Source organism: Antennarius striatus, chromosome 10 (genome assembly GCF_040054535.1).
Source record: "Antennarius striatus isolate MH-2024 chromosome 10, ASM4005453v1, whole genome shotgun sequence".
Lineage (NCBI taxonomy): Eukaryota > Metazoa > Chordata > Actinopteri > Lophiiformes > Antennariidae > Antennarius > Antennarius striatus.
Window position 1 is genome coordinate 1,074,030 of NC_090785.1, and position 25,902 is coordinate 1,099,931.

Sequence of the window (25,902 nt, forward strand, 5' to 3'; positions counted from 1 at the left end):
AAACCGGATCCGGACCAGGATCTGTAAATGAACTGGACCTGAATCTGGATTCAGATCTGGACCTGAATCTGGTTCCCACTAGACCGACAGTCCCCGGACGTCAGGTGACTCCTAGCCTTATTGATCTGTTATTGATCAGGACTTCAGGTTTTGGATCATGTGATCCTCATCGTTCCTCGGTGACATCAGAAGGTTGTCGGTTTGAATCCCTTTATGTTCGGTTTTCTCTTTTATTCGCTGTAAAACTGGATCCGTTCTTCAGGAGGATTTTTTCTTCTTAACTCGCTGAGTCGGCAGTAAAGTTTGGGTTTTGATCGGAGCAGAAAAATAATTTAGCAGACAAACTGGGCCCATTTGGATTTACTGCAAACACAAACACTTTCGTTCCTCCTCAGACGGAGCAGAGAGAGGAGGCGCGTCGGGGCCCCGGGGCCCCAGGGCAGGAGATACATCTGCTAATGCACCGGCTGCCATTAAACGCGCCACCTGTGACTCGCAGGAAGTAGAATCCAATAAAAAGTCCATTAAAACAACACAGAGGTTTTATTTGTAAAGCCTAATAATCCAAGTGGAGAATAAACTCATTTCTGGTGTTGGTGAGAAAACGTTTGAGGCGCCGAGTGAATCCCCGAGGAGGAGGAGGAGGAGGAGGAGGAGGAGGAGGAAATACATATAGAGAAGAAATTAAAGCAGGAACAGCGAGTGAACTTATCTCAGATGATGAGAACAAAAAGTTCTTCGTTTGATTTGTTTCCTCTGAAGGTTCTGATTTATCCTCAGTCTGGAGCAGCATCGCGTCATGAAACCAAATAAATTCACCCACAAACGTGATTTAAATAAAGCTTTGGTGCCTCTAAGAAAGCTCTTTGTGAGTTTTATTCCCCCCCATCTTTATTATTTGTTTTTATTCATTCGTCCTAAACAACCTGAAGATGTAGACCTCCAAGGTTTATCCATATGCAATAGAAAAACAATACATTCTAATATTTATCATAATTTATAATAAACTTTTTTTTGCTTTGACGTCATTGGTTCTGCTTGTTGTTCCTTAACTTCACCACCAGGTGGTGCTGTCCAGATGTCCGGTGGGTGTAACGCGCGTCTCGACCGCTAGAGGGCAGCGGCCTCAAAGGAAACGAGGCAGCGGCTCACATGGGGGTGAGTTTTTCTGTGATTCCTCTTTAATTTTAAGCTTCACAAACAAAACTGATATGATTTCATAAATGTGATGTTTTGATGAAAGAGTTTTTAAGGAAATTTGATATTTTTCTAATGAAAAGTCTGAATTTAGTTTCATAAAACAAAAATAAGTCTTTGAAGCCTGAAATTTAAAGTTTTTCCATTATTTTTGTTTTCTGGTTCTGGTTTTATTTCAGTTTTTTCTCTAAAACTTTGACAAAATGACAAAAGTTCAGTTTAAACGTGGTAAAAACTTTTATTGAGTAAAAAAACCTGTAAAACTAACATTCGGTAAAAATGTTTCACGAACGTTTTCCTGATATAAAAACATTATTTACAAAGTGCTGCTCAGAAATTTAACAAATTAAGAAAAAACTTAAACGAAAATCTTTCTGCTCCGCTTCCTGCTTTATCTGAGATCTAAAAACCTTTAACAGCCTTCTTTACTTACGTTCACGCCCCCAATGCTTGTTGGTGGTTACCATAGCAACGCGTTGTTGTTGTTGTCACATGACTGGCGACGTGAAGTCAAAACATTCCTCCAGTGGTTTCTTCTTCCGTTCTGGAGGTGTTAGCATTCGCTAGCCTGTTAGCTCCTTTGGTTTTATCGGTTTAAACCGGTTTTGCTGATCCTCCGTTGCCACGGCGACAGACAAACAAGAACCTGAACAGTTTATTTACATCATACGTGTTTTTATCGTCATCAGAGTCTTTTCCGATGGTCAGTGAACGTCTCATTGATAACATCTGGAGGGTGGGGCCAGACACACCCTCTTCTCTGCGTTCCCAGAGTTCTTTGGTGCGTTGGCGACGGTGGGGGCGTGGCCGTCCAGCCCCAGCGAGCGACAGTACGCCGCCGACAGCCGGTAAAGGACGTCGGGCCCGGGGCCAGGGTGGGCGTCGGCCTTCTGCGTCATCAGCATCTCAAACAGCGTGCTGACCTCAGAGAGCAGAGCCCCGCCCAGTGGGCCGTCCTTCTCCGGAGTCTTACCTGAGGAGACAAAAAGAGGCGGAGACAGGAAGTGTGACTCTGTGCCATCAGGACCAGATCGGACGCGAGAGGAATTCTGGGATTTTACCAAATGTGGAAAAGGAGGAGGAGTCCAGAGCGTCACGGGGGCGGAGCTCGTCGTCAGGGGATGGGGGCCCGTTGGGGACAAACACGTTGTCGTGGTAATCAGCGGTGAGGGGGAGGGACAGTCTGGCCATCCAATCCGGATCGCTGGGCTCGGGGAAGACGTCGTCTGCAAGGGAGGAGGGGGGTCACATGACACGTTCAAACAAGAAGAGGAAGAGGAAGTGGAAGTGATCGATTAATCAGACAATCCAGAGAATTACATTCACAGCCACGCCCCCCAACTTTAATTGGGCGTGACACTGCTAAGTCCCTCCCACTCCTTTTTTGTCTGCGTCCTGACAGACGGACACTTCCTGTCCCGATGAGGATGAAGCGGGAAGTGAAGGAGGAAACAACACTGTTGTTATCTGGCGGCTGTCAACGGTCACTTCCTGCCCGCCTGGCGTCCGGCCGCTGGACGCCGCACCGAACATCCCGTCCGGTGGCGTGAACGGCGCCGCCGACCGTCCGACGTCTCGTTTCATTTATTTATTCACGTCGGATCCTGAACACATCCAACGGCTTCCTCATCACTTCCTGTTTACTTCCTGCTCATCACAGCACGGCCATTTCAGTTCCACCAGAGCCAATCAGAGCACCGGAGGCCTCTGATGGTCAACAACAACAACAACAACAACAACAATAATGATAATAATAACAGTAATAATAATAACTATTATTATTATTGATTAAATTATATTTTGAGATAATGCGACACCAACTCAGCGCTAACGGCGGTTAGCTTCTCAGCTTAGAACGATCAACGCGGTTTGTTTCATCTAACCACCACCAGATGTACTCACACACACACACACACACACACACATACACACACACACACACACACACACACACACACACACACACACACACACACACACACACACACACACACACACACACACACACACAGTTAATTTCCTCCCCGTCTTTCCTCCTTTTGTTTTGCAGTATTTCTCCACAGATCCGTCCAGCGCAGAAAACTCCTTCGTGTTCTGAACACATCACGCCATCGTAAAGCGATCATGTGAAATACACACACACACACACACACACACACACACTCACACACACTCACACACCTGGAGATGAAAGCACACACACATTCCTCCTCAAACACACCTGTAACATCATCTTCATCCCCGAACAAAAGATGTGCATGAATCACCCCGACGGCGATGAAGAGGAGCGTGATCTTCATCAAACACACACCGGTGTGAGTTACACACCGCCTGGGGGGGTGGGGGGCAGGGGGGTCAAGCATCACACACAACATCCACCCCCCCATCAGGTTTCACCCCCCCGCCGTGAAGCCAGCTTCGCTCAGCCTCCATCAGGCGGTAAGCCCCTCAGGCCGCCGCAACAATAGCAGGAAGAGGTTCTCCCACAATGCACCAGGAATTCCCAGGCAAACAACACGCCTCCAGTTAGCTTGTTTGGACGCTAAGCGTTAGCTTTTGAAGACGTGGACGTCCCGGATCAGGGGCTAATCTGAGACGGACATGAACCGACCAGCTGTAGAAGCTAACAGGCTAATGACGCTACCTGCTAGCTTGATAGCAAAGTATAGAACGCTAATAACGATGAGTCATAATCAAAGAAATGATGCTAACAGATTTAATGCTAATGTGAGCCCAACATAATGCTAACACAACATGCTAAAAAAGGAAAACCGGCAATAGCTTGAAAACCGACGACATTAGCATCTCTAAAAAATATGTAGCATGCTAGTTCTAACAAGCAGATAACAGTGATATGTTAATGATATTATCATGCTATCGCTATGCTAATATCAGAAAAATGCTAATAACACTCAAATGAGTGATTTACTAACACAAACTACTGATACTATCTGCTAATAACTTCAGCAAACCAATAACAATAATTGATAAAGCTAAAACTAGCATTCTAATAAAACCATCACACCTACTTTAAAAAACGTTTTGATGCTATCATAGCAACAATAGCATTCTATCAAATTATTGTGCTTGAAATCATGATAAGTTGTGCTCGTAGCATTAGCATGTCCATATTATTATTTAGACAAATGTGATAAATGTGATGCAAACATGCTAACAGCATTGACATACCAGTAGCATCAATCTGTCAAGGTTTTTACCACATTTAAATTGAAAGGTTTAACATTGCTATGCTATTAAGCTAATTGAACTAACATGCCAAAATGACTACGAAGCTAAAGGAAAAAATATAAATCTAGCATGCCAGTAGCACTAGCATGCGCCAATGTGACCATCAAGCTAATCGCAAGACATATAAAAATATAACATGCTAATAATAATAATAAAATACCAACATCCTGTCTTGAATGTGATCATGCTACCGATGCTAACATGCTAACAACCATGAGAAGACAGAGATGAAGCGTGTTTGTGTGAATGAACCCGGACGCGTGTAGCGTGTGGTCCGATGTCGCTGTGAAATGTGCTCCTGTGTTCTTTCCTGTGTTCTTCCGGTTGGTCTTTGAGCCCATTGTATGTGAGCAGGTTTTTGTTTTGGTTCCGGCAGATTTTATCCTGAAGAATCAAACAGTTTCTCCGGGAGGTCGATGGTAAACTCAGTGACACGGCTGCGTTCACGCAAACAGGAACAATAAGGAATAAACAATAACAGCCTGACGCTAGCTGCGAACTGTTACATCAGCTAGCTAACTAGCTATTTAAGCTAAATCCCCTTTTTTATGTCAAATTAATATTTCATATTAAATTCATCCACTAATGATAAATGAACAGTTAGCTTAGGGGTGGTGTTAGCCTCTGTTAGCATCCGCAGTGGGTGTGTCTATTACCTGATTTGTGGATCAGGTTGCTAAGCCCCTCCTCCAGCTGGGGGTCTATGGGTGAGTCTCGCCCCGGGTCCCAGTCGTCTCCAGCCTCGCTCTCGCCGTGTCCACTGTCCTTAGTGCTCAGCCAATCAGAGCAGTCCTGGCCGCCATACCTGAGGTGACATCACAAAGGGGGAGGGGATTAGTGTCCGCCATTGAACCTCAGAGCCAATCGGAGAGGAGGTTGGTGTTCACGAGTTCAGATCTACAGTCATCGATCTACATCACCATGGAGACGGGATGGTAGAGGATGATGAGGGGTGGAGACTCAAACTGACCTTCCGTTGCGATGAGAGTATTTGTTGCCCCTGAAGTTGGGCTTCGGTTGCAGCTGACCCTGATGGAGGAGGGAGAGGAGCTGGGAGATCTGCTGCAGGGAGGAAGAGGAGGGAGGGAGAGGAGGGAGGAAGAGGAAGGAGGGAGGACGAGGAGTGAGGTGAAGAGAGAACCAGAGTGAGAAGAAAAGCTTGACGTGATGGGTGGTGTGGGTGGTGTCCACAGGTTTCTGCTGACGCCTCCATTAACAGCGGACACATATTCAGGGAAGGAAACACACACACACACACACACACACACACACACACACACACACACACACTCACACTCACACACACACATTCACACATAAACGTGACACGGGTGAGTTGCCACACGTGCGGCCAGCGAGGCGACAGGAAGTGACCTCGACGTAAAAGCCTATTCTTCTCTGGCGGTTTCCTCCCTGAACCTGGACCAGTGGAGCAGGGGGTGTGGCCTGAGCCAGGAGGTGTGGCCTGGACGTGGAGGTGCACATCCTCCCAACTTCCTCTGCGACCTCCAGGGAGGAGAGCGGAGCGCTAACTGGGCCAACCAGGAGCGCGTCAGGGGCGGAGAGGGGGATTCTGGGTAAAGCCCGTCTCTAATGAAGTCGCGTGAGGAAGCCGGACCTGGATGAGGTCTTTGTTTTGTCTGCTGGGCGTCGGCTCCAAGTGGTTCCGACCGGCCCGGTTATGGGGGACTATTTTGCATTGTGGATGAATACACCCTGAGGGTTTGGTGTGTCTGTAAGAGAAGGTCCACCAGCATTCGGCTCTGATTCGGGGTCAAAGCCTGTTCTGGACTCTGATTGGTCGATTTAATCCTGACTGTTGATCTTCCTCCGCTCAGTAAAAGTGATTTTAGGCCATTAGACAGTGATGGAGCGGCATGTTAGGGTGGTGTTAGCTTACTCTACAAACACTCCACAGCTTACTTTAGCTGCCCTCTGACCCCCCGCCCCCCACCTAACTCACGCCCCCATCCTGGTTAAATGTCAATCTGATATGTGAGATTCCGACTCCGACACACGAGCACCTGAATAAACTCCCTCCTTTCTGGCTTCACAGTCATCCGTCAAGCACTTATACCCCCCCCCACCTCTGCACCCACTCTCACCCCCCCCCATCCCACACACCTCCATCCGACTCCAGCCTCCAGGCTGTCTGATTAAGCCATCACGAGGGAGGCGTCTCTCCTCCACTCTAATGGACTTCACTTCGGATTAATCTCGGGGCCTGCGGGGGGATCCTTAATTACTAACTGCTAACTGTAAGCACATGTTGGAATAAATGTGATCACACATTCAGATGGAGGCGGACGCCAGCCGGCAGGAACGCATTAGCCTTAATGTTCAAGGAGTAAAACAGGAGCGGCTCCACTGCCCTCAAATCGACATCTTTAAATGCATTTACATGAGCTGGAGGCGGGAGAAGAGCTCACAGGTCTTGAGGCAATCTCTCAGTAGTTTCACAGGAATGGATAGAAAGAATCGTCCCCTCTGACTTTACGAGTCACCTGCAGGGAAACTAACCAACCAACGAACACGACACCGGTGCAAACTTGACCTCCTTTAACTCTCTGGATGACAATGACATCTATAGATGACACATTTTTCTACGGGGAGGGCTGGGGGGCAGTCTCATGGAAAATCATGTTTCTAATCGTGGAATTTAGCGTCATGATAATTGGGAGCTCAGTCAAGAACAGAAAGAAAACTCTGCCAAAAGTCCGCCGAAAGAGATCGATTTCCACAAACCGCTGGCAGCAAATGCGTGGACGTCAGCAGAGGGACAACCGGAGTTAGCCCCCTCCATGCTGGATCCAGGATATGTTAGAACTTCAATTGAGGTAGGATGAGACCACAACTTACCTGGACCTCTGGGGATGCGGACGAAAGCTCGATGGAGTCTCCGAATGCAGCCATGGACAGTCGAACCAGGTTCCGGAGGATCTGCTGATGTTCTGCATCGTGACCTCCACGTCCTTCTGAGGTTTTCGGTCTCCTGAGAGTCGCCTGGGATGATGACCCCAGCATATCCGACTCGTGCCCCTCAACGCGAGCCTGGCGCTTCAGGGTGCCTGAATGTGAGACTGAAGAGGACGACGAAGGGTTCCTGGCTTTCCTGAGCGTCCGGTATGGCGTGGCAGGAGTTCGGGGCAAAGTGCCATCGAGTTCAATGTTTCCAGGTTTCCGAAGCGTTTTGGTGTGGTGGGTCGCCGGCGGAGTGGCGTCCTGTTCTGGGTGACCCTGGGAATGGAAGCTGGTGTTCTTTGCTGATGGCGTTGAGGTGTTTTGCCTCTCTGTTTGGTGATCTCCTGACATCAAAGTTGACGAAGCTAATGGCTGGGCTTCATGGTCATCCTCAGGAGGCTCCTCCTTTCTCCCTCTGATGACGGGAATCAGCTGGATGTCCGACTTCCTGATGTTCTTCTGTGGACGTCGTGGGTGTCGGGTGTATGTTGATTCGGCTTTCCTACAGTTGTATGCCTGGTTGTCTCGTTTGTCCGGGCGGCAGAACGTTGTCACCAAAGCAATGGCTAACAGAAGCAGGAGGCAGGTGGCGCCGAGGCAGATAGCCATCATCATGGTGAAGCTGAGCTGTCCACGGTTACCTGGTGATGAGTTCTTGAGATGGTCCTTGAGGTTAGTGAATGTTACCTCAAGCGTAGCCTTAGTCTCGAGGCTCGGCCTACCCATGTCGGACACCACAATGTCTACCTTCAAAGTTTTTCCGATTAGCTCAGTAGCATTAGTGGTGTTCACAAAGAGCTGGCCCGTAGCCTGGTCCAACCAGAACAACCCGTGTGGGTTCCTGTCCGTAATGTGGTAGCTGAGTTGTCCACTCAACCCAGAGTCTGCATCTTCAGCCTTGATTGTGGTGGCGAGAAACCCAACAAGTCCCTCTCTGGTGGATTGACTGACCGGCAAAGTGTTGGATCCCTCTTCCATGTCGTTCCCCAACTCAGTCACGATCTCCCCCTTATCTGCATTGACAGGTACACTCAGAGAAGCCACGCCCTTTCGGGGTTTGGGTTCCTTGATGACTGGGTAGTTGTCGTTGACATCCTGGATGTCGATTTGAACGGTGGCGGTGCTGGTGAGCGGTGGATGACCCTGGTCTACAGCCTCCACGATGAAGGAGTACATGTGAGATTCCTCGTAGTCCAGGGGATGTTGGATGCTGATGATGCCGCTGGTCGGGTGGATGGAGAACGGCTGCGTGTCGGCGTCCACTTCGTGTATGAAGTAGGATACTCGTCCGCTGAGCTCCAAGTCGACATCGTGGGCTTCGACTTTGAGAGCTTGGTAGCCCGCGATGTTGTTCTCCTCGAATGAGGCCTTGTAGAGGGAGGTGGAGAAGACGGGGGCATTGTCGTTCTCATCCAGAATATGTACAGGAAGGTGTTTGACGCAAGACAGAGGGGGATCTCCAAAATCCTGGGCAATTAGCGTGATGTTGTATTTCATTACCTTCTCTCTATCCAGGCTGCCATTAGTCACAATCATGTAATTGTCGCCATGGATACGTTTCAGGCGGAAAGGGCCCGATCCTTGCTGAATTTCTGCTCTCACTTTGCCGTTTTCTCCAGAATCCGCGTCCGACACCACCACCAGGGCGAGGAAAGTGTCTTCTTGCGCTCCCTCCAACACGGTCGCCATGGGTGAGTTCGGTGAAGTCCAGGTCACGTGGATCCTTGGTGCGTTATCGTTGACGTCTTGAAGCTTGACGTGCAGTTTGCAGTGGGTGGGGATGGCGTTGGGTCCGTGATCTCTGGCTTGGATGATGACTTCGTAAGACGGCTGGACTTCGTAATCGAGAGGTGCTTTTAGACTCACTGCTCCAGTTTGTGGGTCCACAAAGAAGAGTCTCTGTACGTCTAGATGGGTGTGTTTACTCAGGGAATACTCCACCTCCCCATTAGCACCCTGGTCTGGATCAGTGGCCTTGAGGCTGATGATGGTCGTTCCGCGGGCTGTATCCTCAGGAAGGTCCACGGTTGGAGTGCTGTCCTCAAACGTGGGGCTGTTGTCATTTGAGTCTTGAATATTCACGCGCACTAATGTGCTCCCGGATCTTGGAGGGTTCCCTTTATCCCATGCAACCAGGGTGAGGTCAATGGAGGCCTGAACCTCCCTGTCCAATTCTTTGATCACCACCAGCTCTGCCTGTTTGGTCCCACCCGGAGCGACGGTCACATCCAGAGCAAAGTGCTGATTGACGGATAGCGAGTAGGTCTGGAGACCATTGGGTCCAGCATCGGGATCCAACGCTCGGTCCAAAGGAATCCGCATCCTGGGACCTGCCGTCTCAGAGATCTCCACTTCCTGCACAGCACTGGGGAAACTGGGACTGTGGTCATTCTGGTCCATCACCTCCACGCGAACCCGCAGGCAATTCACAGCGCCGCTTTTCCTATAGAGGACGCTAAAGGCCAGCTCGCACAGGTCCGACCCCCTGCAAAGCTCCTCCCTGTCCAGCCGGCCTTGGGTGGAGACAATCCCGTCTCGGGTGCTGACGGAGAAGGGAAGGGCTTTTTCGTGCTCCACCACCTGGAAATCCTCCAATGGACCGGTTTCTTCCCTCTGCCGGAGGTCGTCCACCAGACGGCCGACCTGGGTTCCCGCCGGCTGCTCCTCCCAAACGAGGTACTGGATAGTTATCGATGATGGATCAGAGGAGCGAGTGTCTGAGCAAAGGCCCAGAAGCAGAACCAGAACCAGCAGCATCGTGACAGGAAATACCAAAAATGTTCAGTCTAGTCACTAAATTGACATCTCTGGAAGTCTCTGTGTTGTCTTCAGAAAGTCTCCAAGAATCCCATCTAAGTGGTAGAAAAGCAAAAAAAAAAAAAAAAATCATCAAATCTCCAACAAACTGGTCAAGAGAAGCAAATATCTAGAAAAATGCCCCTCTAGTTGGGTCAGGGGGTAAAATGAAGAGTCCGTCCTCCGGTCTTAGACTCCCATCCTGCCTCGTCCAGCTGCCGGCGTCCAGCCTCTCACTTCATCCTCCTCAACTCTTGGAAGTTTTACTCCAACTGAGAAAGTTTGGAAGCGAGCTTCCACATGCTGTCGGAGCTCTGGCCAATCGGCAGGCAGGAGGAGGGTCTTATGCAAATGAATCCGAACTCAACACAAAGAAAATCCCTCCTGCTCCTGCAGGAAACCTGACACCGCCGCCCCGTCACTTCAAGCCGAAGTCCCTCGACTCCCAACCTTCAGGCTGAAAAGTCATCTGGAAAACTGAGTGTGGGTCGAATCCCAGCGGTGCTTCATCACGCTGACAGGTGATCCTGAACGCAGCAGCAGATCCAGATCCGTCTGGTTCACACAGGCTTCGTGGTCGGAGCAGAAACCGTTTCTATCCCAACGGTAGTGTTTCAAGGACGTCCCAAAACACCTTAAAGGCCGAACTGGCAGAAAACGGAATGCTGGGAATTCTTAAAGACTTAAACGAAATATTTGTCCCTCAGATGATGATAATTTTACAGATGTTTGAATGAAACGTTTCTGCGAACAGAAAAGAATCCTTTTGTTTTCTGATTTTAAGATCTTTTTATTCAAATGAGGGAAGAAACAAAGTGAAAAAAGATTCAACATTTTAATTTTTATTTGCCTTTTCTGATGACGACATCAGTGTTCTGCAAAACCAATGAGAACCCGACAGCTGCTGGTCCGACGAGCTGCGCGCTTGGTTTTCCTTCGATTCCCAGAATGCCCTGCAGCCATCGAGCCAATCAGGTTCAAGCGTATCGTTTTTCGACTCGTCCTGAAGCTAGAATGACACCATCTTTAAATAAATATAGATAATATCAGAACACGTGACGCTGAGAATGAAACCCTAGACTGAGCCCAGACCAGACAGGTCAGAGGTCAGCCAATCAGATTAGGTTATCAGCAAAACAAACACACCAGCCGCCGGTCTGCAGCCAATCAACAGGCAGAGGGATGGGAGGGGGGCTGTAGGGGGGATTAGCTTCGGAGTCGGGATTCCAGCTCCAACCAACCAACCAACCAACCAACCAATCAACCAACCAACCTGCCAACCAACCAACCATCCAACCAACCAATTAAGCAACAGATTTCTGCTTTCATGTTAGAACAATTGTTTAGAAAATGTGAAAGCGCTTTCATGTTTTTGTTGTTCTAGTCAATGATTCTTGATTTTAGGGGGATTAGCATCCGTTAGCATGCATTAGCATCCGTTAGCACTGCGGCTGAAAGCTCAACAGCAGAGATTTTAAAAGGAGGATGTCGATTTGCTGACCCACATGATGCCTGATAGGATCACAGCGGACAAACACACACACACATACACACACTCTCATGGGAGGAGACAGTGGGTGTGGCTTTGGGTCATGTGACCCCTATTCATGTTTTCATCGGCCCTCGTTTCTCCTGCTGCACAAAAGTAACGTTTTATCAAAGTTATAAAAATGATAATTGTGGTTTTCTGACAAATAACGAACATGTAGGATAAGTAGGTCACACTGGCCCCTCCCCCAACGCGTCAGAACCCTCCTCTCATTGGTGGAGCCACCTGACGACACACATCTGTCGACACCCAATCAGTGAGCGGGATAAACCCGTTCACCTCCAGCCCTATTGTCCAACCGAGACGCTGATTTGTTTGTTTACGTGTTGACCTCTGACCTCTGCCCCCCCTTTTTGCCCCCACCCCACCCCACCCCCTCCTCCTCCTCCTGCTCTTCATTCCAGCTCTTCCTCACTCACCTCCTCTCCTGCGTCCGAGGGCAGGTTTCCTGTCGCAGGAAACGCGTGATGGTGGAGGTCAGAAACAGGATGTGCTGCTGGGGGGCCGGGGGGGTGAGGAAGGAGAGAAGGAAACGAGAGGAGGAGGAAGGAGAGAAGGAAACAAGGGGAGGAGGAAGGAGAGAAGGAAACGAGGGGAGGAAATGAGGAGGTGCGTTCAGGAGACGAGGGACGAGGTTCTGTTCTGATGAATGAAGGAAAGGAAATGAGGAGATCAAAGAGGAAGTAGGAGAGGAAAGGAGAAAAGCTGAACTGACTCTGGATTGGCTGTGAGGTCACATGACCTCAGGCCTGACGGGTTTATCTGTAGTTTGATTCCTCACAGATGCCAAAGCGTCTTCCTTCAGATCCAGATCCACCCCATCACGTTTGTTTGTTTGTTTGTTTGTTTGTTTGTTTGTTTGTTTGTTTGTTTGATGCAGCAGCAGCACAACAACGTAACCGGACCAGGAGGAGGAGGAGGCCAGCGGTTCTGAACACTTCTCTTCCTGTGATTGTCGGCCTTCCTCCTCACTGGCCTACTAACCTCCTCCACACACACACACACACATACACACACACACACACACACACACACACACACACACACACACACACACACACACACACACACACACACACTTTACTTTTTGGTGAAATTTTTTTTTAAATATTAAAAATGATTCAAACTTATATATGTGGATTTTTTTTTTCACCAAAAACTTTTTAAAAATCCAGATATGTAAGTTTGAATCATTTTTAATCATTTTTAAAGTATTTTTATTCTTGGTGATCTGGATCTGGTCTCCACTCGGTTCTTAATGAGCCCCCCTGGTTTTAATCATCACGTCTGTGGTCGGTTTCTTCTTTGGTGGTTCAGTCACTCGTCAAATCCGATCTTTCATCTGAGACAGAACCGCAGAAGAACCGCCGGCGGCTGATGATGATCAGAAACCACATGTGAACTGGATCCCGGTTCTGTTCCACAGCTGTGGCTCCAGATGTACCTGCAGGTTCTGCTCGGGCCTCAAACCCACAACCACCCGCTCCGCTTCCTGAGGCCGAGGATCCGTTAGCGCCTTCATGTTCATTCCTCACTTTCCTCCTTTTGTTTGCAAGCTTCTTTACGGTTTCCTGCTCACGTTTGCTGCAGCTGTGGTTCTAAAGAATCCGGAACGTTTCATTGGGACCTCCACAAACCAGGTGGTTGTTGGTTTCAGTCTGGGAGGGGGCGGATTAGATCAGAAGGGAATGAAACTCTTGGCCTGGCTGTGCTGTCAGTAACGGCACACCGATGCTACCACCTGGTGGTAAGAAATGGAACTGCTTTTCTTTTGTTTTGTTTTGATCAGAACTCCTTCAGATCAGTCTGATTCAGTAGGTATTGATCACGTGATCAAAATGGACAATTTAGAAAGTAATGTCAGATATTTACCAACATATTTATTCAGATTATTTATAATAAATGTTTTAGCTCTTCAAGTATTATTGAGTTGTGTGGGGGCGGGGCGGGTGTGGTAGGGGCGGGGCTTGAATCTCGGCCGGTGTCTGATTTCATCCACGTTTGTCAACACGACCACTGATGATGCGTTCAGGTACCAACTTGCAGGAAGCTCCAGTTTGTTCTCCGATGAGGCGTTCAGGTACCAAACGTTCGTAAGTTAAACATGGCCTCAGGCGACGCGTTCAGGTTCCAGCTGCTGTAAATTCCAACAAAACCGCAGACGATGCGTTCACGTACCAACTTGAAGAAGTTAAAAGATGAACAGGGACAAGGCTTCAGAAGTTCCTGAACCACAAACACACCGTTTATTTAATCTAATCTTTATTTTAGCTGAATAAAAAGGCACGAATCAAATCTGCGTTTGATTTAACATCAGTTACTGATTTTTCAACAGCCTTTGATGACTTTCAAAAGCAGATTGAACGTTTTTTCGTACGTTAGCTTCTCTTTTTCCGTCCCAACTTTCAAACACCAGAAGTTCCAGCGTCGCGGCGACGTGATGACGTCAGGACGTCACGTACGTGCCTGTGTTGGAATGTACGGAAACTTTTCTGTCGTCGAAGAAAAGTCGTTTGGAAGTCGGAACAAAGCGACGGAAGCGCAAACAAAGTTCGGATCCGGAGAGTGGGTGAGTTTAGCGGCTGTTCGGTGAGGGAGCGGCCGGTCGGAGGTGAGCCTCCGCCGGCTGCCGTCGGCCGGAGCTCCGCGGGTGGAAAGTTGTTGCTAGTTTGGAGGAAAATGGAGGCGGCGAGTCGGGGAAGAAGGCGCTGTCCGGGGCTGATCAGGACCATGGCTAACACTCCTCACCCCCGGCCCCGCGGCGGGAGCTCCAGCCCCGGGGAAAGACGGGGGAAAGCCCCATAAAGTCGTTTTTACACTGAAAACACTCCGAGGTGACTTTGAACGCCTCAATCAAAATGTCGTGTTTTTCTGCGCTTCCGCGAAGTTCGAGCGCACGAGCTGGAAAGTCACGCAAACCGCGTCACCGAAGTCGGTTTAACGCGCGTGACGTGGCGGTAAACAAACAAACAACCCGCAAACAGTTGTTTGTGTCAACAACGGCGTGTTTGTGTCGTCAGAGGCGTGACGTTTCACCTCGTCTTTACGTCACTTCACACAAGTTTACGACACCACTAGCCTCCTGATTGATCACGTGATGTTTGTATGAACGGATTGAAGCGTCATTGATTACCTGATGACGTCAAAAGCAGTTGTTTATTGATCATTTAATGTTTGGTGATGCGTTTGAAAAGTCAGGATTTTTCTAAACTCTTCTGATGTTTCCAATCAAAGTTAATGATTCCGATCAATAAATCTATTGTATGTGACTGGAATCTTCATCCTCACCCTCCTCATCCTCATGTCTTCAGGTGAGGTGAACAGCTGATCCAAGATGGCCGCTCAGACGGTGTTCTCGGTGGGGATGTTCCCTGTTGGCGTTCCCCTGACCGACGACGCTCCGTGTTTGACCGACGCCCCCGGCAACACGCTGCCCGCCCCCCAGCTGGTGATGCTGGCCAATGTGGCGGCGGTGACGGCGGCGGAGGGCGGCGCTAGCGGCGCCGATGTTAACGGCGGCGACGAGAAGGAGATGATGGAGCTGAAGACGGTCGGATGCAGCTACTCAGACAGCGAGGACGAGAGCGTCATCAGGTCAGCGTCTGATTGGCCCAGCAGGTGACGTCACACGTGTCTGGTCTGAGGTGGCGATGATGTCATCAGCCAGGAGCGAGGCGTTTAGGGACGCCCAAAGCGGTCGTTAAACCCAGATGTAGAACAGTTGAACCTGGAGATACGAGTTCAATCTGTTCAGACTCAGAAAAATAGACCGAAAATAATTTTAAAAAAAATTTTTTTATCAACCAATAGACACGCAGACGTTACCTGTGTATAAATAATTATATGTGAGTTGTGTAAAAAATTATAAAGAATGAAAAGTAACGCAAAAGTCATGGGAACGAGATCCGGTCTCACTGATGTCGTATCCATCCGCCAACACGTGGTAAAGAACGAGATGCGGTCTCACTGACGTCGTATCCATCCACCAACATTCCTAAATAATCCTAAACATCATCCACAGCTCAAACTGTCCGTTGTGTTGCCGTGACGACCACCTCGTCACCTGTGTGTTAACTCACCTGTGGTTTCACCGCAGGTACAGCTACGACAACCACAACCAAAGAGAGTTCTGCATCATCGAGTACCCAGAATCCCCAGCGCCGCCTGTTGAAGCTGTGGTCGCAGGAAACCAAGAAGAGAACAGGGACAAAGCTGAAGACCTGACCCGAGACGCGAAACCCCGCCCCACCACCGCCGCCGCCAAAGCCCCTGAGCTGGACCCCAAACGCAAAGACCCCCCCGTTGGCGGTGGCGGCGTGGAGGGCGCCAAGAGAAAGAAGACGTTCGCCTGCAAGCCGTGTCACTTCCAGGCGCAGAACGAGCAGGAGTTCGTCCAGCACCTCAGCTCCCACAGCGTCACCAAGATGATGGTGGTCAACCGGGTGGAGGGGCGGAGCCGCACCCGGAGCAAGGACGCCGAGGCGGCCGAAGCTCCGGCGGCGGAGGGCGGTGGCGGCGAGGCGGCGGCGGGAGACGTGAAAGGGTTGATCAGGTGCGAGCGCTGCGGCTACAACACCAACCGCTACGACCACTACATCGCCCACCTGAAGCACCACAGCAAGGAGGGCAACGACCACAGGTACGCCAGGGGAAGGGGGCGGAGCCATGGAGGGCAGGGCCTCACAGGGTCTCACAGGTGTGTGTGTGTGTGTGTGTGCAGGGTGTTTAAGTGCACGCTGTGCCCCTACACCACCGTCAGTCAGTACCACTGGAGGAAGCACCTGAGGAACCACTTCCCCAGCAAGCTGCACACCTGCAGCCAGTGCTCCTACTTCTCCGACCGCAAGAGCAACTACATCCAGCACATCCGCACGCACACAGGTGAGACACGCCCACACAGGTCATGTGACCACGCCCAGATGGGGGGCGGGAGCTGATGCTGTGGCGTCTTTTTTCGTCCAGGCGTTCGTCCGTTCCAGTGTCTGTACTGCGACTACTCCAGTTCCCAGAAGACCCACCTGACGCGACACATGAGGACCCACTCAGGTCAGTCCCACGCTGACCGATCGATCAATCGATCGATGAGCCGATCGGATGAACAGCCAGGATCAGCCAATCACTAACGTCAACCGCTAAGTTTTCACCCACTAACCTGCAGTCGCCGTGGGGTTACTGGAGGTTGTTTACCCACCTTCGCTTACTGGCTTCCGTTTCCTTGACGACGTTCGACAAACATGACTCAACCATGACTCATCGTTTTCTTTGCGTTTACACATCAACATTTTAGTTTTGTAACGTCTTCAGGTGTGTGACCGACTCCACCGTTAACCTACTAACATGTCAGCGTAGGACTACCAGCAGTACTAGTGCTACTAGTAGGAGTACTAAAGTAGTGATAGCATTAGTAGCAGTATATGATTCGTAACAGTACAGGTAAACCTCGGTTTATGTTGTTAATTGGTTCCAGGAGACACGTTGTACGTTGAAAAACTATGTAATTTGAAAAACGATGTAAGTAGAAAAACAGTGTAAGTTGAAAAACGATGTAAGTTTGATTTGATGATTCCAGTATTTGTGGAGGAAAATGATGTAAACTTGATTTTTCATTTTCTCGTGTTTTCTTTTTGTTTTTTAAACCGATGTATAATCAAGAACGACATAACTCGACACGATGTAATCCAAGGTTTACCTGTCGCAGTATTAGTACAATTAGTAGAAGTAGTACTGGTAGTATTGGTGTTACCATTACTAGTATTAACAGCAGTATTGTGGGTGTAACGTGTTCTTTCTAACTGTTTGTGTTGCTCTCACTAAAGCTCTCGCTGGTGGACTGACATGGTAACGTGGTTTAGAGTCAGATGCTTTAACTTCTGTTGTGTTTGTGACCACAAACCTGGTCCTGGATCAGGATCAGGTCAGTAGATCTGAGTCCAGGTCCTGGTCCAGGATCAGGTTTCCACAACTGAGGCCTTTTCCGTAAAGGACATTAAGAACAGACTCCAGGTTGAAGTTCCATGAAGGTCAGTTGATGCCCCTCTATTCAGACCAGCTCTGGCCAGGATCCAGAATCAGGTCTGGATAAAAGTGTGCTGGTTCTTGTGAAGGAGTCTGAGTGGTGGAGCTCAGATCCAACAACTCAGCAATGTTCAACCAGTGAGACGCTAGAAACGTCTGGAGAGCTGAAAGAAACAATTGGTTGATTAAATTCAATCTGAATGCAGGTACAGCTTTTCTTCTGGTTAGCATGACCGTTAGCCTTACCGGTACTTGTCCTGTGCTGACTTTATGGAACTGGATCAACTGAGTCTGGATTAAATTAGCCAGACTAAAGCCTGGCTAGTTTGGTAAACCGCCTCAGAACAGGCCTCAGATCAGCTTCCTGTTTGTTCTGTTTGCTGTTTGTTCGTCTTCCTGCATGACTGGAGACCCGTCTGCTGCATGAACCCTTGACCTGGATGTCTTACCTGTACACCGTCACATGACCCTCTGACATCTGCCACTTCCTGTCCGCAGGAGAGCGACCTTTCAAGTGCGAGAGTTGTAATTACCTGGCAGCCAATCAGCACGAGGTGACCCGCCACGCCCGGCAGGTCCACAACGGGCCCAAACCTCTGTCCTGCCCTTACTGTGAGTACAAGACGGCCGATCGGAGCAACTTCAAGAAGCACGTCGAACTGCACCTGAACCCGCGGCAGTTCCTCTGTCCGCTCTGCAAATACGCCGCCTCCAAGAAGTGCAACCTGAAGTACCACATCAAGTCCCGGCACTCTGGCTGCAACGTGGCCATGGACATCTCCAAGGTCAAGCTACGCGTCAAGAAACCCGGTCCGGACAACGCCGAGGAAAACTCCAGAGCGGGAAAGTTTGAGAGTTCCTCCAACGTCGACGAGGACTTTGACATGGATGAGGACAATGAGGACCAGGGAGTTGAGTCCAGCCCGATCAATCTGTCCATCAGAAAGAGCAACCGGCCAACTGCTGGCCAACAGGTGCCAAACGAATCGTCGGAAAAGGTTCAGAAGAAGACCAACGCCACCATGGCTGAGAAGGAGAAAGTACCAAAAGTGAAGGAACTTGAGAAAAAGGTCTCAACAAGGCAGAAGAGGATCGAGAAGGTCTCTGTCCAGGAGAACAATTCTGTTAAAGACGTCCAAACGCAGACCACAACTGTCAACACGGACAAGGCCAAGAGAAGACTAAAGAAGACGGAGAGAAAACAAGCAGAAGGAACCGAGTCAGAGGAAAGACAGAACCCTGAGGAGGAAGGAGAGGAGAAACCGAAAGAGGAAGAGAAGTCGAGACCTGAGAAAGACAGTAAGAAGAGTGAAAGCAACGGGAAAGAGAACAAAAGCCTCAACAAGCCAAGAAAGTCTGGATCCAAGAAGTCGGTTAAGACCGCAGAACTGGCCCAGGAAGCTCCCCAGAAACCAGAAGAGAAGATTAAAAACGTCAAGGTGGTCAAGGACAAAGCTGCAAAGAGGAAGTCCGTGGAGGCTCTGGATCTGTCCAAGAAGTCTTCTCAGACTCTATCTAAAGCCAAACGGCAGAAAACCACCGCGGCAGAGAAGCCATCGTCTAAACCTCCTTCAGAAGACTCTAAGAAAGTAGACGAAGCCACGCCTACAGCACCCCAGACCAATGAAGCGGCTCCTGTGAAGCAGAAGAAGACCAGGAATGCCAGCAGGAAAGCAGCAGCGGATCCGGTTCAAGCCGAGACCACGTCCGTCAAGACTTCATCCGCAGGTGCTCCTGAAGGTTCCACCCATAGAACAAAACCTGAACGCCAGCAACCAGAGAATATCCTCGTGAAGGGCGCTTCCACGGATGAAACGTCTCCAGCGACGTTACGAAATGTTGTGGTGACAAGTCCAGAGAAGATGGAGGTGTCGTCCGGCGGCCCCTCAAACGAGGAGACACCTCCTCCGGCGGAAGACCAGCCTCAGCCGACGTTCGTCAAACCCACTTCGCCACCACCGCTGGTGCTTCCTGCTCAGCAGAACAAACCGGCCGATCTGGAGGACGACGAGGGCATCCACAGCAGCCACGAAGGAGGAAGTGACATCAGCGACAGCTCCTCCGAGGGCAGTGAGGATTCCGGCCTCAACAGCGCCGGTTCCGGGTCCGGTAAGATGGCCAACGACCCCGAAACGCCAACGGACGAGATCCCGACGCCGACGGAGCTCAAGAGTCACATGTGCATCTTCTGCGACCGCACCTTCCCCCTGGAGGAGGCGTACCGGCGCCACCTGAACCGCCACCTGGTCAACGTCTACTACATGGACCAGACGGCCAACAACCAGGCAAAGACATGAGGGTGTGCACCAACAACAGGGGGCGCAGGTGGACACCAGCTTGTCCCAGTCACTACCAGTCCATCCCAGTTCCCTGATCATCACTCCACCCCCCGCCCCCCAAGTTAGCTAGCTGCTCACTATTCGTTAATCCCAACTAGCATCGACACACCGGTTTAAACGTGACATGAACCCAGTCTCTGTCCGGGACCAAAACCAGTTTGTTTGCCATCGCTGACTGGTTTCCTGTTGGCAGAGTCCGATCAGGAAGTAAACAACGGGACGCGATCCAAACCCGTTTGTCCACATCAGAGAGAACCAAGTCCAAAATCACCAGAACAAGAACAATCGTGTCCAAAACTGGCTTTCTCAGTTTGCTGCCCCCTAGTGTCCATCCAGAGAACTGTCCTCTGGTTACCTGTGTCTAGACATCAATTATCCAATCAGCCTCACCGATTGATCGGACCAGATTGACAACGGATCAGGTGTGACGTTTGGGTTCAGTCTGTTTATTTCTATACTTCAATGTTTTTTTCCCGTGTGGTAGATGTCCGGTGCCTTCTGACAATCAGCTCCGTGTCCATTTAAACGTTTTTTAGTTCTTGAATCATTCTTCATGAATTTGTACGTTTTTTTTCCCCAACGAGATGATTGTGCGAAAAAAAATTAGTTCTAAAACATTTCATCGCATCTCCACGACAGCACGACTCTGGCTTTGATGTCGACAGAACACCTGAACCTGAGAGCCCTGTAAATAATTCTGTGCAATATTCCTTTTTTTTTAGCGGAGAAGCCAAAGTGAAAGTTTTTGTGGAAGTTTTGTTTTTCGGACAGTAAAGAAAGTGGTTTTTTTACACTAACGTCTCCGTGCTCGTATGCTAACGTGTAGAATTATACTGAAAGTAACATCAAAGGATAAACCTGGTGTTTTACTTCTGCTTCCTCTTGAGATCAATTGTTTTCTCGTGTCCCAAAAGAGACCAAATAAATCAATTGCAGCATCAACGAAACCTTATGATGTCATCAATAAATAAACACAAACACCATGTTTACCCTTAACGGAAAAAAGGGTCAATGATTATATTCCTATTGATCCTTTAACACCATTAAATCTTTATTCTTTGAGCTTTGATGTCATCGTTGCCAGACTGCTCCTTTTTAAATAAAGATTAAAGTTTCTGTCCTCCTAAAAAAGTCTCGTCTCCATGGAAACGGGCTCATGTCCTCTTCGCCAGTGGCTTGTTGGCGCCAGGGGCCTTCGGCGCCCCCTTCATTACCCCCGACGCTTTGACGGGTCTGTAGGCGGAGGTTTTCCCGATGCGATCTCCTTTCAGGTTCACGATGTTCGGGAGCAGCGGCGGCGTCCGGAGGGTGAACGCGGCCGCCGCCGGACCGTGGACCCTCAGCGTCACCTGATAACCTGCCACTGGCGTCACCGCCACCCAACCTGTCGGGGGTAAAAAACACAGGTGAGCTACCTGATTGGCTGTGTGATTGGATGTGTATTGATTACCGATGGTCTACCTGCTGACGACAGCTTGACGTCCGCCGCCGCCTCCGGGTAGCATCGACCCGTCAGGCTGAACTCCTGAGGAACCAACGGGGGGAAGTCCTTCATACGCTCCGACCCTCCCAGGGGCACCTGAACGCACCGCGGACATCAGCGCGTGTTAAAACAGATGTCGGCGGTCATGTGACCGGTGGGCGGGTACTCACCCCCAGCAGGACGTGTCCCGCGTGTTTTTCATAGACGCCATCAGCCCTTTCCAGGCTGGTGACGTGAACCGGGACCTGATTGGATGCCACCACCGAGAACCAGCAGGCCTTCTGTCCCTGTGGAGACCGGAGGAGGGGGGGGGGGGGTCAGCTGATCACTGGAGAACCGGCGAATGGTTTCTGACGGGTGCCCCCCACCTCCAGGTAGTCGATCCTGGCCAGCCCCCCCACGAACAGACTGCAGCCTGGCTTCAGCACGAAGGTCCGAGGGACGATGGCGCGAGACGGAACCACCAACTTCACTTCCTGGTCCGTCAGCAGGCTGAGGATCTGAGGAGGCGGAGCAGGCAGCTGATTGGTTCCTGGTGAGACAACCTGGACAGGTAAACCTGAGCTGACGCCGTTAGCTGTATCCAGGAGACGTTAGATTACTTTAATAATCTCAAGGGGAAATTAAATTAAAAATGATAAAAAATAAATCAAGAATAATTAAAATTAATTTTAAAATTAATTTATAAAAATATGTGAAAATGTAAAGTATTAAAATGTGTTTAATAAAAATCTATTTTAAGTTGCTAAACATTTTATTTTTCCTTCTTCCTCATTGTGGGTCATACAGGTTTCTACAGGCTAATAATGTTTTATTCTGAGTTATTGTCCAGTCAGAACACTAGTGATCCGCTCTCAACGGTTCACTAGTGTGAGAACGGTTCACTAGTGTGAGAACGGTTCACTAGTGTGAGAACGGTTCACTAGTGTGAGAACGGTTCACTAGTGTGAGAACGGTTCACCAGTGTGAACGGTTCACTAGTGTGAGAACGGTTCACTAGTGTGAGAACGGTTCACTAGTGTGAGAACGGTTCACTAGTGTGAGAACGGTTCACTAGTGTGAGAACGGTTTAATGATTCCACTGTTTGTGACAGATCGACGTAAAGTGGAGGAAAATGACGTAAACTTGATTTTTATTCTTCCATGTATTTTTTTTTAGTTCAACGAAAGTCCAAATGACGTAAGCTGAGGTTTACCTTTATATAGTAGCAGAAATAGTTCATATAGTATTATAGTTTACATAGTATTAATAGTTAATAGCATGTCAATAGTTTACATAGTACTAAAACTATAAAACATTAATAGTTTATATAGTTTATGAACCCCCCCATACTGATATTAAACCACCTTTAAAACACTCTGATAGATTCACAGAACATAGCCTACTTCAGGATGCTGTCAGCCAATAGAATGCGAGTACGGTATCATGTGACTACCTACTAAAAATCCAAGATGAGGTGAGGTTGTGTATCTTGAAGCGCAAAAAAGCAAGAGATTACTGTATATTATTACTAGTTTATATAGTATTAATACTTTATATAGTATTAATACTTTATATATAGTATTAATACTTCATATAGTATTAATACTTCATATAGTACTCTTCTAGCACTTGTACGGCGGCGCTGACTCACGTCGTTCTCCTTCATGATTCCCGGCGTGTCGAACAGCCAATGAGCGTCTTTCAGTTCGTTCAAGTCAAACGCTTCTGGTGACCTGCGGGGAGCTGTCAGGTCAAAGGTCAGCTGTCACAGGTCAGCAGGCTCCTTCACATTCAGCTCTAATTATTTCTTTTCCATCTACACCCAGTTTCCCTCTGACGCCCCGCCTGGAGTCGATGACATCACAGGTCCATCCTCCAATCATACGCCACCTTTTTCCATGTGTCCGTCTTCGTCCTCCCCCAGAGCCAGACTGTCGGGGTCGAACTGGATCTCGTTCGGTTTGGATCCGGTCCTGAACGTCCTGCCGACGCGACCTGATTGGACACAACAGGTCAGCATGTGAACGACGGGCGTGCCCCCCTCCCGCCCCTCAGACTCACCCATGAGGTACCCCTCCCGGCTGAAGCGCCGGACTCTCTTCAGCTCCTCCTGCGTCGTCTCCACCTCCTCCGTTTTGCTGAGTCGCTCGTGGCGTCGGAACATCCGGTACGGCGTCGGGTTGATGATGGGGAACTTCAGCAGGTTCAGAGTCGTCCCTGAACGCAACACGGGCCAACGACCAATCACATAAGACAAGAAAATCACACTTGCATCATTTCCCATCATGCTCGGCGTGCTCACCGGGCCACGGCGAGGTGGTGGCCTTCTGGACGACGTCGGACGCTTTGGACTTGCAGTAGTCGGACTCCAGCAGCGCGTTGAACAGCGTGGACTTCCCCGCATTGGCCCCGCCCACCAGGTAGACGTCGCCTTTGTACTTCCAGGACCGCTGCAGGCTGGAGATCATCCCCTCCACGCCGTACCCCGTCTTGGCGCTGATCAGGTGCACGTCGGTCACCTGACCGCCGAGCCCGGCGTCCTGGCAGTACTGCAAGAGCTGGCGTCTGATTCGCTGCAGGTAGTTGGGGGCGTCGCCCGGGAACAGGTCGATCTTGTTGCCGAGGACGACAATGTGCTTGTTGGTGCCCACCAGGCGGGGCAGGTCGGGGACGATGGAGTGGGGGACGTCCAGCAGGTCGACGATCAGCAGCACCAGGGCGGAGAGGGGGCGGAGCCTCCGCACCACGTCGCAGTACTCGTCGGCGGTCATGGTGACGCTCAGCGCCCTCTGGTGGTGCCTGAGCAGGTAGCAGCGCTGACAGGTGGCCTCGTGCAGGAGCTCCGCCCCCAGCAGCACCTTGTACTTCTCGCTAGGGAGGTAACCGGGGACGTCGGGGGCGGTGCAGTGCAGGATGGCGCCGCAGCCCGAACAGGAAGTGTCGCTAATCGGCTGCGCCTCGTCCGGCGTGCCGAAGATTTTCTGTTCTTTCTTCTTCTTCTTCTTCCTCCCGGCGATGACGCTCTCGTCCAATGGGAAGTCTACATCGTGGACCTCTAAAAGAGAGTCAGGCTCCGCCTCCTGCTTGGCCACGCCCCTCAGCACGTGCAGCTGTTTCCCCAAAGGCTTGATGTTTCTGGGAGGAGCTTCCTGTTCCGCTTCAGGAGGAGCAAATGAAGAAGAGGAGGAGTCTTCATCCTCCAGATCTGACGCAGCAGGTGAGAAGAAAAACGGTTACGTCAGTCGCGTGCGTGATGACGTCATAGAGGCAATTAACCTACCTGTGTAGTCCGGAAACACAAACTGTTCCTCCACGTTCGGGTCCACCGTGCAACTCCGCACCGTCCGGGTCAAACTGCGACCCGCCGCAGCCTTGGAGGCCGGAAGTGACCCCGCACAGCCCGCAGCCGGGACGCGACGGGCGGGGAAACAAACGCGCCTGACGAGCGCCCGGTGGACGCGCACCTGAAGCACCCGGAACATGTTTCAGTCCTCCGGACGCCCCTGAACGCATGCTCACGAGCCCCCACGACGGCTACGGAGTAAACCACTTCCGGGACGGATGTGACGTCAAATCCGTCATCGTTTTAAAAAAGCGAGTAAAATTAATTAATCGAATGTTACACCGAGTTTTACTCACGCGAATAAAAGAATAATCGATAACAGGATGATATAATTTTTTAATACTTTAGCGACAAGTTATTGCAAAGTTAGACACTGTGACGTCACAGGCGTCTTTCCGTCTGAGAGTATATCAGAGGAAGAAGAGGTCTCACTCTTCGGCTTCTTCAGGAACCAGAAATGCATCCATAAAATGAACCGAACCCAACAGAAGTGGTTCAAAAGAATGAACATAAAGTAAAATAAATAGTTTAAATACCTGTAGAAGCTAACAAGCTCATCGGCTAACATCAACTCTTTCTTTTTCTGACTCGTAAACTATAGAAAAGTGCGCTTTCTTTTAAATCAGTTTGCATTATGGTTTTAAAATGCATTTCAGTTCTGTAATCATTAAAGTGGAACCGTTTAGAGTTCTAATATATTCTGATTTGATTATTAAACTCATTACTTAAGTAATTGAAATCCATGATAAACATGGAAGAAATAGGATTTTTAGACTTTAGCTTAATTATTTTATAGAAACTTTGACGGGAGAGGAGGAAGGAATCACAGAGAAGGGTTAGCAGAGGAGAACCAATCAGGATGTTTCGTTCTCTACAACATTTCAGCTATATGAATCCATGACGTGTCATTTATGTATCTGATTTTTAAAAATGTAAAATAATTTGTCCAAGCGGATCAATATAGTACATTTCTACTTCTTCTTCATC

The 25,902-nt window shown here is 49.5% G+C and overlaps 3 protein-coding genes across 8 annotated transcripts; 1 reads left to right on the forward strand and 2 right to left on the reverse strand.

The window, feature by feature from the left end:
* Positions 1 to 1,415: 1,415 nt before the first annotated feature.
* Positions 1,416 to 10,468, reverse strand: pcdh12 (protocadherin 12). 2 transcript variants are annotated; one of them, XM_068325847.1, is made up of 5 exons: positions 7,306 to 10,468; positions 5,417 to 5,505; positions 5,103 to 5,251; positions 2,259 to 2,423; positions 1,416 to 2,170 (listed from the first exon to the last, which is right to left on the reverse strand). In XM_068325847.1, exons 1-5 carry the CDS (start codon positions 10,162 to 10,164, stop codon positions 1,914 to 1,916), a joined length of 3,519 nt encoding a protein of 1,172 aa, XP_068181948.1. In that variant the 5' UTR covers positions 10,165 to 10,468; the 3' UTR covers positions 1,416 to 1,913. The 2 variants fall into 2 exon arrangements, with proteins under 2 accessions (XP_068181948.1, XP_068181947.1); XM_068325846.1 differs by having other exon boundaries at positions 5,417 to 5,508; positions 7,306 to 10,467.
* A 3,672-nt stretch (positions 10,469 to 14,140) lies between these two features.
* On the forward strand, positions 14,141 to 20,981 carry rest (RE1-silencing transcription factor). Of its 5 annotated transcripts, none has more exons than XM_068325360.1 (6): positions 14,141 to 14,321; positions 15,064 to 15,370; positions 15,849 to 16,391; positions 16,473 to 16,633; positions 16,715 to 16,798; positions 18,266 to 20,981. In XM_068325360.1, exons 2-6 carry the CDS (start codon positions 15,087 to 15,089, stop codon positions 20,062 to 20,064), a joined length of 2,871 nt encoding a protein of 956 aa, XP_068181461.1. In that variant the 5' UTR covers positions 14,141 to 14,321; positions 15,064 to 15,086; the 3' UTR covers positions 20,065 to 20,981. The 5 variants fall into 5 exon arrangements, with proteins under 5 accessions (XP_068181461.1, XP_068181464.1, XP_068181466.1 ...); XM_068325363.1 differs by having other exon boundaries at positions 15,855 to 16,391; XM_068325365.1 differs by having other exon boundaries at positions 15,064 to 15,346; positions 15,855 to 16,391.
* Positions 20,982 to 21,136: 155 nt separating this feature from the next.
* noa1 (nitric oxide associated 1) lies at positions 21,137 to 25,133 on the reverse strand. The gene is made up of 9 exons (XM_068325366.1): positions 24,853 to 25,133; positions 23,875 to 24,777; positions 23,634 to 23,789; positions 23,463 to 23,567; positions 23,224 to 23,315; positions 21,958 to 22,089; positions 21,760 to 21,876; positions 21,568 to 21,685; positions 21,137 to 21,490 (listed from the first exon to the last, which is right to left on the reverse strand). Exons 1-9 carry the CDS (start codon positions 25,052 to 25,054, stop codon positions 21,261 to 21,263), a joined length of 2,055 nt encoding a protein of 684 aa, XP_068181467.1. The 5' UTR covers positions 25,055 to 25,133; the 3' UTR covers positions 21,137 to 21,260.
* Between the last annotated feature and the right edge of the window lie 769 nt (positions 25,134 to 25,902).